General features: G+C 43.4%; 1 protein-coding gene across 10 annotated transcripts in view; it reads right to left on the reverse strand.

Annotated features, from left to right (window-relative positions):
* Window positions 1–205: 205 nt before the first annotated feature.
* The window catches only part of CEP350 (centrosomal protein 350), a 77051-nt gene continuing 60843 nt past the window's right edge, over window positions 206–16413 (reverse strand). For all 10 annotated transcript variants that reach the window (XM_044439213.1, XM_044439217.1, XM_044439215.1 and 7 more), the window contains 6 exons: window positions 15894–15976; window positions 12315–14302; window positions 8270–8671; window positions 7801–7947; window positions 6057–6179; window positions 206–4312 (listed from right to left, as the gene is read on the reverse strand). In XM_044439213.1, the coding sequence (XP_044295148.1) occupies window positions 4148–4312; window positions 6057–6179; window positions 7801–7947; window positions 8270–8671; window positions 12315–14302; window positions 15894–15976 (2908 nt within the window). In that variant the 3' untranslated portion in view covers window positions 206–4147. The remainder of the gene's footprint in view (window positions 4313–6056; window positions 6180–7800; window positions 7948–8269; window positions 8672–12314; window positions 14303–15893; window positions 15977–16413) is intronic.

The following is a 16413-nucleotide window of genomic DNA, read 5'->3' on the forward strand; positions in this document are numbered from 1 at the left end:
AAGGCCCACCATTGGCTACACTGGTTAGGGCCGAAGTGAGTCACAGGGAAAAATATCTGGAAGCCCACAAGTTGTCCAGAACCTTAATCTGGCCCAAGAAGACAATTGTTAAAATATGAAACAGTGTTCGGTACTAGCAAGTGTAGGGGGTAACCACACCTACAGAAAGAAAACTTGATTTCAAGGAATAATAAAATGAATGAGATCATGTATAAATCAGTTTATTTACAGATTTTATTCTCTTAAAGTACATCTCAAATTAACAAAAATATTTACACTGGTGTACACAGGGACTACCCTGTTTATTTTACAGTTCATAATTACAAGAACCTTAACACCCTGTAATCTACTGAGCCGTGCTGCACGGGGTGTGTGATTATTGGCTGAAACTGACCTGGAGACCAGTAAGATGAGGGTATTTACACACACACACACACACACACACACACACACACAGACACAGACACAAGGGATCACTTTAGTATCTGCACGGTACAGTACACAGGGAAGATGTGTCTCCCCAAAACGGCTCTGCCAATGTATATAAAAAGGCTCTGCAAAAAAAATCAAGGAAAACTCCTATTTACTCCAATGTATTACAGTACAACTTTTCAGTATGTTTTTCCTTTTCCACATAAGATTTCAAATTAGTTGAGAGTTTTGCTTATCCACATTGAACAGTGTTTGTAAATAATACCAAAACAAAACAAAACAATTCCAAACCTTATAATTTACAAATGAAACACTCCGCAAGTATCAACTGTTTTTGCTGCTGGAACATAAGTAGTCAGATTCTGTTAAGGTAGCAAAAGCGATTGAAAAAGTATTTGTGGTGCAGTTACTTCAATGGTCTCTGAATGCTGTGCTACTGAATTTCTTTAGTGAACACACTTTTATTCAAGTATTGCAAAAATGCTAAGGCCACAATTTCAAAGATCATCAATGGGTCCTCCCCCCGCCCCCACCACACAGGCCACAATACCTTTCTGTTGTCTTATGAAAGGTTAAGACAGTCAAAACTCCACGGGGCAAACCTGTTGTGAATCTTTCCTATTCAAGCCTCCTTTGGAAAGAACGGCATTGTGCAAAAACACAACTCCCATTCATCAAAATGAGGTTTTAAAGAGGAATGATTTGGGGGACTCTGTCCCAACCTCTACATTAGGAACAATTCTTTCTACAGAGAGAATTGTTAGGCTTTGTATTTGCATAATTCTGGTCTTTTGTGCATCTTGCCTTTTCTTGGTTTTTTTCTTGAACTCTGAAGGGAATGATGACAACACATTGAACTCAATCTATATTTTCTAGCTGTGCTATAGTTTTTCTTGTTTTCAGGCTTAAAATCATCAAGTCCCATATTCTTGTCCAACATGAATTTAAAGACATAACATAATTCAAGTGTTTTTCAGGGTACCCTCTTCCAAAACATGGAAACGCTTCTGTCATCTCTTAAACTGCTTCAATACGCCATCCTGAACTGTGATCTGAAAAGAACAATTTCCCAGAGTCCCCAGTGGACTCCAGATTAAAAGGCCACATCTCATTTAGTATATACAGGATGGCCACTGCCATGCCTGCACACACATCAAAAAAAGTTTTCCAAAAATGACATGTGTTTCATGTTCTCACATCACTGAGTGACAAAGGCATGTATTAAAAATATACCACACAGTTTCTCGTAGTTGCAAACATGGGACATCTCAGGGCAAACTAGAGGTATTGTAATGCATTCCTACCATAGGTTTTCACTCCTGCGTCTTTGAAATTAAAAGAAGTAGAGTCTAATCTGGCTCTAATTCTTGGAAAATCTGCAAGGATAACCCAACACCTGTAGTTGTAGGAAAGGCTATTTTATGTATGTTGCTGCTGCATAAACGTGGAGAAGTTGCAACTGGTAGTCTGTGCTTGGTTCACCCAAACCAAGAGATGTAAGCAGTTTTACAAGGCAGATTTCCAGCCCTTTCTATGCTTTGACAGATGGGGGTTCTCCGTTAAAGAGCCCAGAGTTCAAGGTAACAGCTTTAGGGTGCCTAATGCATGACTATTGCTATTTTTCTGGTAACCTCAAGAATGGAAATACTCTATTTCATCTATGCAGCTATCAGCTTTATGATTTTCCACCTCTGTTTGGATGCCCCCTTGCTTTGCACATAGTATCTAGACAAGTAAAAATAACGGGTGACCCAAATATAAGACACTCTCATAAAATGGCATCACATCTGTTAAAAAAAAGAAAGAAACACCCATTCCTGTTTAGGAGTTAAAAGCCATTAAGACAGTTCCAAGGTTCAGTACGATGAGTCCATCAAATCTTAGTAGCTTGCTGCACCAGACTATTTTTAAGTTGGCACCTAGCTCATACAGTACAAAAGACGTGTGTACAAGCATACACGCTGGGAATTCTCCCCCTTGCCGATCAGACCAGTCACAAATTCACAAATGAGAGGCTGAGGGCATGTCTGAACACCAGCCGTTTTCTCTGCGCGGCCCCCGGATGACAGCAGCTTACCTTGGCTGCGTGCGTTGTGCAAAAGGCAAAGAAAACACAGCAAGGTTTCCAAAGAAGACACCACAACAAGGAGCACTGGCTGAGGTATGCTTAGCTGGAAGCCCAAGGAACTAAATGAGATGCGAGGGAAAAGGGCGTAACTCTCCCCGTGTACACCTCTTGGTTCACACAGTCTTTGGAGTGCCTCCTCCCACTCCTTCTGAGTGCCGTCTCCACACTAAGACATGTCAGAAGAATTTGAATCTGCTCTGATTCAAAGTATCATGTCAAGTAAAACAGATTTCAGATTAAGGCATCATCATTCAAGATTCTTTGTGTCCCCTTGGAGAAACCCTGGATGGGGGTGGGGTGCAGTATGTGCCACACTGTTTCACACTGGCTGTGTCCCAAGTGACACGCAAGCACTCGAGGAGGCAGGGGAAGAGTTTGCAACATCCCGTTTCAGGTGCTCCCTCTTCAAATCCAACCGTTTCAGATCGTATGTACTTCTTTAAACCCCTAACCTATCCCAGGATGAGGAACAAGCACTTGGCTCTTTGCAGACTCCCTCTGCCTCTGAGATGGATCTTTTTTCCTTTTACACGAAAAATGTGCATCGCTATGTTTAAAGGACAGAAACAGCCCCAGTACAAGATGCCTTTGACAGATTCTGGTGTTTTAAACCCTATATAGCAGTGCAGACAGTATAGCTCTAGACATATTTCTAACATACAGGTACAATAAGGTAAAAGGAATTTACAAAATGGGCCCAGAGTCGAGCACTGGGCATCACCCTCTTTGGTACAGACACTCCTAACCCTACCTAGTTCAAGTAACGGCTCTGCCAGTACGTCGCCACGGGGGAGCGAGCAAGGGAGGAAGGAAAGGACCGGAAGGCCTACGTTTCGCAAGCATTCTTTCCAACTCTCACATGTCAAAAGCCTGAGAGAAGCCAGAATGCCCAGAGGAGCAGCGGTGGCTCACGTAGGGGAGAACAGAGCGCGGTGGAAAAGCAGGAAGTTAGCCCAGATGATGGGTATTTGGTGCCAACTTGTCATTCCGGCCTAAAGTAGCAGAAACAAATCTTTAGCTGAATACAGAGCACAGACTCTTCACGCTCTTTGTGCATGAATTGATCGACAATGTCCGTGTCCACATTTTGAGACAGATGGCAACGTACAGAACAGAATAAAAGCAAGGAATGGGGAACAGATGTATGGTTAGGCTGTAGTATACATCGTTAAGATGGTTAACAAAATATCAATTACACTTATAAACAGACTAGAACAGCAGTTATTAAAATGAAGAACAATGTTTACTAAGGACTTAAGTTTCTAGAGCTGGGTGTCTGGGGCTCCATCCCAGCGATTTATAAAACGTATCTGATTGGTGCTGTCCCTGAAACAAGACTGTACACCCAAAACAAATGAACAAAACCAACCAACAAACGAACAAGCACCACAACCAGGTACCAACTGCTCTTACTTCATGCTGAATTGGTAAGAAAAGCATCAACTGAAAAAAAGCTTTTGGGAACAACTCCAGTGTCAAGTCTGCAAAGGCAGCACAGGGGAGGGGCATATTCTGTCATCTCAGCCAATCTTACAATCATCCTGTACTCCAGTAACAGCATTGCGAGGACTAAAAAGAGCTTCCACGTCACAGAGGCACCAGCTTCTCCTGCTTTTTGTTGATCTGGTTGAGGAGATCGATCGTCTCTCTAATTAAGGCTTCAAAGATTCCATCGGCCAACTGCATCTTCACCTGCAGCTCATCCTCATCATAGTTCACCCACTGAGCTTCTTCCTCATGTAATTCCTGAACCTGAATTTAGAACCGGAGGCAGGGGGAGTTGCCGTTATTAAATATAGATATATTCATGTATATTCCCATGGATTACTATCACTCTGCATTGATATCCTGACTCTTTTCAACTAGTGAGGAGCCCAAAATGGCTTCCATAGCTCCATTTTAACCTCACAGCAACAACCCTGTGAGGTTGGTGAGGCCAAGAGGGAGCGACTGGCTTAAAGCCACCCAGGGTCTCCATGGCTGAGAGGACCCTAGAACCTGGATCGTCTGCGTCCCCAGTCCAACACTCTCAGCACAATGCGACACAGGCTCTCTCTAAACCTATATATTGAAATAACTTTCCTGTAAGAACCTGCAGCTGTCTTTACCTTCTCTACAGCAATGTTCAGGAAAGCAAGTGCGCATCATAACAAAATTGCCTGTTGTACTGTAGTTTTAAATCAAAGCTTTAAAAAACTGCTGTAACCAACACTTAGCAATGGCTACCGTTACTGTACACCCCAGAACTTTAGTCTGGCTTTTGTTTCATTTTTGTTCCACCCAACACCACAAACATCTCCAAAGATCAAATGTTTAAAAGAAATTCAAAGCAATGTAGGATACGGGATCGACCAAGGATGGTTCCTCCCCTCAAACCCTTAAAAATCCTGCTACATTCAAAAATACCTCAGCATGGAGGACCTGCCTGGTGCCAGAGTGACAGGCTTGGCCTGAAGCAAGCCCTCATGGGAAGACTGTTCCCCAGTTAGAGGACTGCTGCTGAGAAGCCCTCCCCTTTGCTGCTGCCCCCAAGCCTCCCATGAGATTTGGAGGAAGGCCCTGGATGTTGGCCACGGTGTCCAGGTGGACGCTTCTTCTGATATTGCATCCCCAAATGGTTTGGCTGCATCGGATGAGGCTTTAGTCAGGTCACAATTTTTTAAGAAAATCATTAAAATTAAATACAAAATGGCTAAAATTGCTTTTATATATCTGTCTGTATCTCTCTCTCTCTCTGTTGTACATACATATGTATGCTTTTATAACACATTTGTAAGGTTTTAATGCTTGTGAATCACCCAGATAGCTCTGGCTATGGGGCAGTACAGAAATATCCTAAGTAAAATGAGATGTTGGCTTTTCTGGGCCCTGTGCGGAAGGGCGAGTAATCCCACGGAGATACCTGCCTTGGCAGCCAGTCATTTTAAGCCTCCCACAAGCGAGAGAGAAGAAAGTCAGGGGCCAGCTCTTCTTTGGCCACTGATGGCAAAGGCGCATGCTTTGATCAATTCAGCAGGGGAGGAGGGGGAAACGGGCAAGCCCCATGGCAGGCTTGGCTTGCAAGGCTAGCCAAAAAATGGTTCTTGCTATATGTACAATGTATACAATTCTGTAGTCAAGGGTTAGCAGTCTCCACCAAGTCCTTTCACTATTTTCTGCTATTGAAAAGAATGGTAATTCAGTGTGCTTAATTTTGACTGCATAATACCAATTACTTCATTTCTATGCCACCCCACAGCCAAAGCACACTTTTAAACAGGCCATAAAACAGATGATAATACAAGAAACTATCATAAAATAAGAAAAAATTAAAATGTTTAGAACAGATAAAAACAGATAAAAAACAGACAATAACAAGGAATAACAAAAAATAGATAAGTGCACAAGAACAAATATTTTTGCTGATAAGCAAATGAACTCTTTTTCCCCTTAAAGTATAACCAGAAAAGCTACTAATTTCTGAATACAAAGTATTGTTTTTCAAAAGTCCACTGACCAGTATATGATCCACTCTGTCTCTTTTTTTGCGTCCAAATTTCATCATTTTCTGCCAATCAGTTTTGTTGTTTGGCTCTTTTTTCAAATTCAAGAGCTTCAGCACCTCCACCGTTATGAAACTCTAGGATAAACACATTAGATAAGAGTAGATGTCAAGAGTAGATAAGTTATGTCAAAAAGGGTTTTCTTTTCATAATGCCCTTTCTACAAACATGATCCACAGGTGGAAGAACTCTAAAAAGGAGCTTTAAAGACATGAATGCAGAATGTACAATTAGATGATCAAATGGGTCTCCTGAGCTTTTTTTTTTTTTTTTTTTTTTTTTTGTTATATTAGATTAAAGAGTAAGCAAATTTATCACAGCATCCAAGAAGAATGGAGCTATGATTTGGGAATGGGGGGGGGGAGTAATTAAATTATAATAAAGCAATTTTGACTATGAACTTGTCCGTGAACCATGACACTTAACTTCCCAAGTTTACATCCTAGAATACAGACATGGGTTGTCATCCCTGCCTGGTGGTATTTAGATGAGAGCTTAGGTTTTCTGGCAAGATCTTGGGGTAACAAGCATTTTACAAGCTATGAGCTTTCCTCAGCCTGACTCCCAACACTGCCTGGGACATACTCCAAGCCAACTTATAAGTTTTATGGATAGGTAAATAAGGAAGACAGCAAGATGTTCCCAGCCATTCACAAAAACATCATGGGAATAGGCACCTTTATTTCGTTTTCAAGTCGTATGCTGGAATATTTTAGCAATCATCTGCTGAAGAGGGCTTGGCCTTAGCTCCAGCTTTCCTGGATTAACAAGGACCATATGTTGTTGTTATTGTTACATGCTGTCAAGTCACCTCCAACGGATGACGATCCTACAAAGGAATGCCTTCCAAACTGTCCTGCCCCTTGACAACACTGCCCCTCTTGTGAACTCCAGCCTCTTTTATGGAACAGATCCATCTCATAGTTGGTCTTCCTCTTCTTCTGCCTCAAACTCTCCCTAACATTATGCTCTTCTGTGGTGAGTCTTGCCTTCTCATCATGTGCCCAAAGTAGAACAGCTTCAGTTTTGTCATGTCTGCTTCCGGGCAAATTCTGGCTTAAATATACCATCAACCATCTCTTGGACAAACTGTAAGGACTGGCTCTGCTCTACGCTCATAAGAACAATGAAAACTATGAAAAGAAAGCACACAAAAGTGCTACAGAGCACTAAACAAGGAACATCTTTGCTTCTGTCATGGTTATACGTAACATGAAGAATCTTTGGATTTGGTAGTATTCTAACTCAGGAAGATAGGCCCTCTCATATGACATGCCACAAGTACATAACAAGAAGCAGAAATATGAATAAAGCCAGTAACTAAAGCACATGTCATCTACAGACTACACATCAAGTTATAAAACATTATCAAGGAATTAAAAATTTGCAAAATGGATAAACTTTAATTTTGATGTATAGAAGAGAGACTGGAGGAGGAGCAGAATCTCATCCCAACAGGAGTATAACAAAAGGGGAAGCTAAAAAGGCTTTTAACCCTACGCACCCTGACACTGGAAAAAGCCCCACATCAGTTAACAGATGGTAGAAATGACTTCCATGCAAAATGTATATGGTTGTGATGGGAGACTGTGAGTTTTCAGACAAACATCCAATTTTTCCTGTAATTCCAGATGTTTCTATACAACTTGTCATGGAACTTACATATAACACGTGCCAGGTCATTAGTTTCATTCTTACCTTGATCTCCTCAAGGTCATTTGGATCCTTTACCCGACGGAAATAACCAGAAGTGATCCTGCAGGGTTTCATCCATATGGGCTGATTCAAATTTGGATCTTCTGCAAAAATTTCTCCAAATATTTCTCTTGTCAAGTCAAATACAGCCTTGGCAAACATAAACAAAGGAAATGTGTGAGTTCTTTTAAAGCAGACTCCAAAGCTAAGACATTTGCCGTAACGCACGTGGACTGAAATTTTGTTTGCGCTGGGCCTGTTCTCCACTCTAGAGGGTCTCCCTGAAGGGGTAGCTACAGTTTCTACAACGTCTTTCACATGCCCCATCCCTCTCATACCCCCCTCTGCACACTCAACGCGCCGTTTCATGACATCTCCCATCACTAACCATGCTAGAGGCCAGCAGAGAATTTCGCAGTCAAAGGAGTGCATTTTCACACGGCACAGAGCACACCGGTCCCCTTAACTGTACCTGCTTGTAGATGTGTTTGCTAACAGCTTCAATGCCGTCATCCACGGGGGGCTCATGTATGTCGCTGGGAAGGCTGCTGATCTGAAGACCCTGCCCCAGCTCTTTGCACTTCCACAGCTCTTCAGCCGCCGCACGCACGAGGTCTTCCACCGCCCCAGCAGTGTGCGGCACGGCCAAAGGCTCTTCACATGGCTTGGGCAGCACTTTGGGGAGCTCTGTTTTAGGCAACACCGCCGATTCTTCCGCCTGCTCCTGAGGAACCTTGCGAGAGCTCAAGCCAAAGTCCTCATCAAACCAGTCCTGGTCATCTCCTAATGCACTCAGGAATTCTCGGCTAAGCTCCAGTTCCGCCAGCCTCTTGGCAAGCTCCTCCTGCCCACTGGCACCGAACACAGGGCTTTCCTGCACAGTAAGAGGGCAGTATTAGAGCGGCATTAGCTTTTCCATGTGGTGTGTTTCATGTTTTGGTTCACAGTAGCAGGACAGTCCCCTTTCCTCTTAGTAGTCATGGAGCACACCTGTATGCCACTCTAAGCCATCCTGAAAAGAAGCCACACTGGGGAGGCGGGTTGCTCCTTACCCCAACCGAAGGCTGCCCACTCAGTGGCTTTCTGTGCCCCATTTTTCCTTCCACCCTTCAGGCTGCTCCCAGGCTGCACCCCAGGGCCTCTGCAGGAGAAATCCTCTTTTCCTCATTCCTTACACCAACATCCTCATAAGCACAGAAAGGTGTTTGGAAAGTTTTAAAGCATGTTCTTGCCAAGAAATGGAAGCACATTTCCCCTCTGTTTTACTGCCCTGTAGTGAACGTGGCATACCATCCATCTCTGCACCCCTCTTGCCCGTATGACATCTACCAACAGAGCCCAGTGGAGGGATGCACAAAGGCTGGAAGCAGCTGCCAGCTGCAGGAGGGAAGATGGGGGGGGCTTTGGAGGGGGGGTAGATGTGCTTACTTCAGTGAAATGCAAAATATCCCAAGAGAAACACCCTGTTTTTCAGAGACTAGGTAAACATGGGACCACATTCACCATTTTTGTTTGTTTGTACAGGGTCCTTGACAAGTTCACAAGCTATCCTGCCCACTACAGTGTTCTGTGCAGCCGGATTCTTCTATTTCATCTTCCACGCAGGTGTGGCTCAATCAAGGTTTGTTATTCCAGGGTCTTGGCTCTAGCGCAAGACTGCAACAGCGCCTGTATAGTACTTACTCAAGCATACCCCAACTCTCTCTTGTCAGTGTTCTGTGTTTTGGTGCTTCCATTACTTCCTCTCCCAAAATGATGGAACCTGGTGGAAGGTTTAGGACAAATACAAGGACTTCTTCATGCAAAGTATAGTTAAACTATGGAACTTGCTCCCACGGGAAGTAGTGATGTTCACCCATTTGGGTGGCTTTAAAAGGGGATTGGACAAATTCACAAGGGAGGAGGCTATCAGTGGATATGAGCTGGCTATGGACTACCTCCACGCATGCCCGCATACACCAACCGCTGAGGAGTTTGGGCAGCTGCTTGAGGGATCCTGTGGGCAGCTGGTTTGCCACCATGTGAACGGTGTGCTGGACGAGATGGACCACTGGTCTGATCCAGCATGGCTTTTCCTATCTTCTTAATAATACCTTGTCTAAAAAGGCTTCCTGATATTGCATTGAACTGACAATGTTTGAAAAGCCTTCCTGACTTTTTAAACTACTACATTAGCTCTGGTGGGAGGATCTGCTTCCCTTTTCAATTAGCAAAGCAAACAAAATGTCAAATCGGCTTGTAACACACTCGACCTGAAGACAACAACCAGCCAGATCTGCAAGCCCAAGGAAGTCTTTGGCTCTCTCTGCCTGGGTCTATCCATCACACAGAGGGAAACATTAAAGCCTGTCACTGTGGGTGGCCACAGAATGACTTAGCATGACATCTGAAACCAGAGTGGGTTTCTCATTGTGGAGAACCGTGCACAAACAAGCCATCCTGAGAACCTGTGGCCTGCAGCAGGGCCTGCAGCAAAGGGTTAACAAAATGACCCGTTGCACCAGGAATTATTGCTGGTGCCAGAAGGAGGGGAATGTTTTATGCACTAGAGCTTATCGAAGGGATGAGCCCCTGCCAAGGACATCTGGCTAGTATTACTGCCCTGCTCTTTAAAGGTGTAAGTTGCTGGCAGCTGGAGAAGTAGGAGGGCCCCAGGCCTCTTGGAACTGGCCGCCAGACTTCACCCCTCTTTTATCAGGGCAAAAGAGCTAAAGCTCTGAATCTATGAGGGCTCTTTTGCCTCCCTCTGGGCTCCAACTCAGTCCGAAGTATTTCTCTTTGACCAACCTCTGAGACGGTCACTCAAAGGAGACTCAGTGCCTAAGTAACATTAGAATAGGGCCTGTCTTTCTTAGTAAGGTCACACAATAAGGAGTCCATTTGCCTGAGAACTGGGGATGCTAGATGGGTCTGGTACCTATGTATTTTGCTGCTATCCTTTTGGCCTTTCCATTTTCTGTTCTGCATTTTAGTCTCCTCTCCCTTCCCCGCTTTTCAATACACTTTTGTTTCCACTCCAGTTTGGTGTTTGGGCACACTGCGATGCCCAATCTGGTGTCCAGACTGTGGGGCTGAGTTCTGGAGTTGGGCAGAGATTAGCCCAAAGGCCTCCTCTAGTCTTATTTCTGCTGGCTTATTGTCAGAGTGGCTTTTTGCTATACCTAAACTTGGCAGCATGATTCTTTTGTGGAAAGTTGCGAACAGCTACCGAGTTAGCCAGAAGAACAGTAAAAACCCCTGCTTCTCCTTACAGTCTTGCTTTTACTGCCACGACCATGCTCCCTCATCCCTTCTCAGCCCAGGATGAATATTTATTTATTTATTTTGTTGGAGAAAGAACACCAGAGGATGTCCCAAATGCATCCACACTTAAAAAGGTTAAATATGAAGTGTTCCCTAGGAAGGGAAGCACTGAAGAGCAAGATGACATTGACGAGACAAGTGGCAGGCAGCTGCAGGAGAAGTAGGGCTGGGGGGCTGTTCTTACATCAGTGTAGGTGGCCTTTTAAAAAGGAGGGTGTTTGCTAGCAAGAGAAGCACCAAATGAAGGATGACATTGACACGGTCAAGAAATTGACAAGAGGGAAACAGAAATATGTTTAGCTAAACAGCTAAAGCAGATGATCTTTGTTCTAGTGCAAGAACCCTTCTAAACAGTTTGCAAATGTGTTCTTGCATTCATAAGAGCTCAAAACCATTATTTCCCTTTAGCATTGGATGTACATCTGACAGCTAGTAACAGAGACCAGTGGAGGAGAATGACGAGCACAAAGGGGTGGGGCTGGCAGCTGCATGAGAGATGCACTTTAGGGGTGGGCGCTCTTTCTTCAACCTGAGGGACATGCCAAAGAGGACACACATAAGAGGGGGATATAGGTATGCTTGGCTACATTCAGACAGGTGGCCTTTCATTTTTCTGCAAAAACCTGGAAAATAAGACTCTGCAAATGCATTCATGGGATCTCAGAAATTATTTCCTTTTTACAATCTCATGTAGGGGCGGGGCATGACGTTTCCCCTGTCAGCCAGCAACCCCAACAGTCCAACTGGAAAAAATATGCTGATAAAGGGAATGAGGAAGTGAGGATTTCTGACAAAACAGCTCCTGAGATACTTGCTTACAGCAGTGTGAAGGACTGAATAGAAAAAACGGCAGCAAGCTGCCAAGTGGGCGATCTTCTCTCAGAAGCAAGGCACAAGCCACGGACCACGGCTTCTTCTCAGGGTGGCCTCGTGTGACATGAGAATGTGGTGTTTCTCTCTCACACACACTTGTGCATACACTCCTTGATGCAGGACACATGTCTTCTGAAACAGTGGCGCTCCAAAAGCACTTTGTGGTCTCACATTAAAGTAGTTAAGAATTCTAGTTGCTCACATGAGCCCACAAAATGTACCATAATGTGCTCAAAGGCTGGTTACAAGAAGCAAGCCATCAACGTACCACTAATTACAAGCTATAGAGGAAGCATTACCACAGCATTAATTTCCAAAATGCTTTTTAAAGCTGTACTTACTGGTCTGGGACACATATCTGGGGAGGAAACTTCTTCTCCATCATCCAGTTCAGAACTAATTAAAATGTTCTGCAGGTCACTGGTTGCTGACCTCTCTTGGATAGCATAGAGTTCTTGATTACTAAATTGGATTTTCTCATTCCTAACTTTCTTGATTTGCTGCAACTGATTGACTGTGTCCTTCACAAAAGTCTGCAGGAGACTCTCAGCCAGCAAGCCAACCTTTTCCTGTTGATTTACCAATTCTTCCTTCTCTTGGCTTGGGACTCTAAGTTGTGCTTCTAACTGGCTTCTTTCTTTTGTCAACAAGTCCAAGAGCGGTGTTGCAGACTTTTCCAGAACTCCAGGAGAAAGACTATCCGACTTTTCAGTATATTCCTGCCAAGATGGCGGCTGCTGCTTCCATTTTTCAGGAAAGCTGCTCTCCAAGGTCCCTCCTACTGCGATAGCAGAAGCCTCTCTACAAGCATTAGAAACAGAAGCAGATATAATACAACTGTCATCAACAGAGGACTTTAGAGAATCAGCAATACTCGTTTCTTGATCAAACTCTTCACTAGCAACAGTAACTAATGGCTCATGGTTTCTTTGGGACATGATCTTTATAAAACCTTCAGCAGAATGTGAACCCTCTAAGGCAGATGTGCCTCCTGGAAATTTATCCTGGGAGCATTTCTCACTTGCGTTTCTTTTCTTACTTTCATCCTCTTCAGCACTCTCTCGGTCTTTCTGATGGTGAGCTGGTTCATCTTTGCATAACAAGTCCTTATTTAAATCTACATAATTATCAAAACTTTCTGAAATATGAGATATTTTGTGTGGAGGAGCAAAAATACCATGTTTTTCTTTACAACTGAAATACTGAATGCCATTGTAAGCACCATTATTGTTTCCTTCAGGCTTGTCCAACTCCACACCAGCCCAAAACCCTTTAGCAAAACTTGTCAGGCCCTTGAATCTCAGTATCCCAGGTTGCACATTGCTCACAAGAACTCTTTCACCAATCTTGAAATCTAGCAAAGCATTTTCTTCTTCTTCTTCTGCCTTTGAACTGGATGCCCAGAGTGATAAATCAACATTAGCTCGTTCTTTCTCCACATCACTGCGCTCCTCACTTTTCATGAGTTCGGTTGGTGACTTCAGTTCTAATAACCTCTCTGAATGAATGCTGCCAGCCACGGATAGAGACTTCTCACTGAGACATTCGCTTATTTCATCATCACTTCCAATACTAGCAGATCTACTCCTAGGAGTTTTTGTACACCAAGATTTCTCTCCATGTGGTCTATTATCCTTTCCAACAGACAATGCAGGTGCCTCAAAATCATCTTTGCAATAGTCAGTAAAAGGTGTCCCATTTTTTGACCTCTCTTCCCTTGATGAGGACTCTTCAAAACTGTTAGAATAGAATGGCTCTTTGCAAATGGAGATCTGTTCCGAAGCCAGGAAATCACCTTTCTGCAATTCTTTGCTCAACTTTTGTGAGAACTTGAGTGATACAGTATCTTCATCAAAGCATTCTCCAGCCATTTTTCTTTCCTGTGGAAAAGGCAAACCGACCTGCTTCTTCTCCAATAGCTTATCTGACTTTAGAGTAGCTGAAGGTGAATGCTTTTGTTCAATATTAAAGGCAGAGTCATCCGATTTTTCAGAAGCTCCATGAGCTACTTTTGCTTCATATTCTTCAGATTTTGCAGATTCCACTTCCTCTTGTACCACAGATTTGTTAGTGGATACGAGAGAATCACAGCTTGTTGTATCTTCAGATTTGTTCAGTGACACGTGGGATGTTTTGCTTGTGTCTCCTAAGTCTTTGAAAAGAGCTGATGAAGCCAAATTATCCAACGAATCACCAGATTCTGCTCTAAATTTTTTGGGGACCTTGAAGAGTAGGGATGGAATGTGGGATTGCTCCTCTGTCTGTATCTCTGCTTCAATTAACTTTCTAGTGTACGCTGACAGAGATTTCTCAGAATGTGAGACAGCATCTTAAAAGAATAAAATAAACAGAGTTACTTAAATCAATTTGCCTAATATTTACTAGTTAATCTCATTAAAGCTGTTAAGTCAAAAATGCTTATGTTGTAATGGGAAACTGCAGTACTGAATAGCAGGAGTGAACTATGCCATCAACAGGTCTGTCTGTCTGTCTGTCTGTCTGTCCGTCATTCATTCATTCATTCATTCATTCATTCATTCATTCATTCATTCATTCAAAAAGGCTCTTTTATATAAAATACCCCAAGATGGTTAACATAAAACACACAAACACAACTTCTAAGCAACTTCCACACATTTAGTGTCAAAATGGATCCTTCAGTTCTCATAACCAACTTCAGTCCCAATATCCAATCAGGTATCAATACCTCAGCAGAGATGGTGGGTGGGTTGTGTGAACACACACACACACGACCACTTAAAGAACCACGGTAACAGGGAAGCAACTTATTTTTCTTCTCTGTGGTCCTGGGTTTGGATGAATATGTTCCACCTGGCTTGTTTAGGAAGGCAACAACAGTAGTGTCCTCCAAAAGCTGCATCTCAGATGCCTTGAATGCATTCCACACCATTAGGTGCTTCAGGTAACTGATATGATACAATTACTCCCACAGTGGCCAGCCATCCTGTACCATCCATGTTCTGCAGCGAGCTCCCAGCCTAGAAGCTCTCGGTTCCTCAGTTGCCTCTGTGGTTCTCTTCCACAGGACAGCCTGAATCCTGTCCAATCTCTTCCTCCTTGCCTGCTTAGCAAAGGTGTAAGAGGGCCGGCATTTTGTTACAATGCCCCCAGGAGAAAACAAGCACAAGGAATGCCCATCTGCTAGGGGAAGCTTGATGCCACATTTAAACACATTTGTAAAACATGGCCTTTGGAGCTATGCACCCTGTTGATGCCTGTGAGATCAACTAATTGCAAAGAAAGAAAATGAAGATTAAAAATAAAGATGAATGGGAATGAAAAATATTTCATCAGGTAAAAACCAAAGTCTGATAAAGCAAAATAATGTCAACCAATAATCTTCCTCAGAGACACTCTTCTGGGGCAACCAGAAAGACATTCAAAGAGGAACTGAGCAAATAGATGGGAACCTGCTACAGACATTCACAACAAGAATGTGGGAAAAGGGTTCCCACCTGAATCCCTCAGCTCAAAAAGCTGCCTAAAGAGACTTTATGAAGGCCACATGTTTCTTGTAGAACCCTTGCCTTTGACTTCCTGGGATTGCTGGCCCCAGGGACCATTAATGCTCCTTCCCTGTATTTAGAAACCCCCGACTTTGCTCACTTGGGACTTCGGGAATCATATATCCCCCTGCATAGGTTATTTAACTCACAATGAGCTGTAGTGTGTGCAGCCACCCTTTTGATTATTAGTTCAACCAGGGGGTGCAAAGTCTCATCCAAATCTGGTCGTCACTTAACTCTCAAATAATCCACAGTGACTGGGATTGGACTACAGGAGCACAGTCAAAACAGCTGTGCCAAGTATAGCAGCTTATCACAGGTTAAATGATAATTTTTGTCCATGTTGTGCAAACCAGGCCTTTAGCTTTAACTTTTGTTTTCCAGGCTACATACCAACATGCTCTGCAATGGATTGCAAGGATCCTCTAGAGCGCTCAGAATCAGGTAGTGATTTCCAACTTTTGCTTGTCTCAGACCTGAAGAAACACACACATTCATATAGACATAAATAATACTGAATTACACTTACCACATACTCTCAGAGTATGATGCACCATAAAACAAGGCAGGGAATATAGAAGATAATTCACAAAGAACTGGAGATAATTAATTTCTTGATTTTCATCCGATTTACTTAACGAAGAAGAACAATGCCCCTTGTCTACTCAATCTACACCCAGACTAGGATTTATAATCAGGTTCCAAGCATCCCAAAACAAGCATTCTGTCCAATGGGCTACAGAGTCTTATTTTCAAGTATCAATATTGGGAATGCAGTTCTTCTTGGTGTGCCTGCCAGGGCCAGGGTGGCACCTGCTCTTCGGACGAGGACAGTCAGGCCTGGGCAAAAGGGTCTCCAGACGCCAAGCTGGTGGAGGAGAGAGAGCTTATTTCAAAGACACCGTCTCCAGGT

Source organism: Varanus komodoensis, unplaced genomic scaffold (assembly GCF_004798865.1).
Source record: "Varanus komodoensis strain SLA01 unplaced genomic scaffold, ASM479886v1 scaffold34_1, whole genome shotgun sequence".
Classification (NCBI taxonomy): Eukaryota; Metazoa; Chordata; class Lepidosauria; order Squamata; family Varanidae; genus Varanus; species Varanus komodoensis.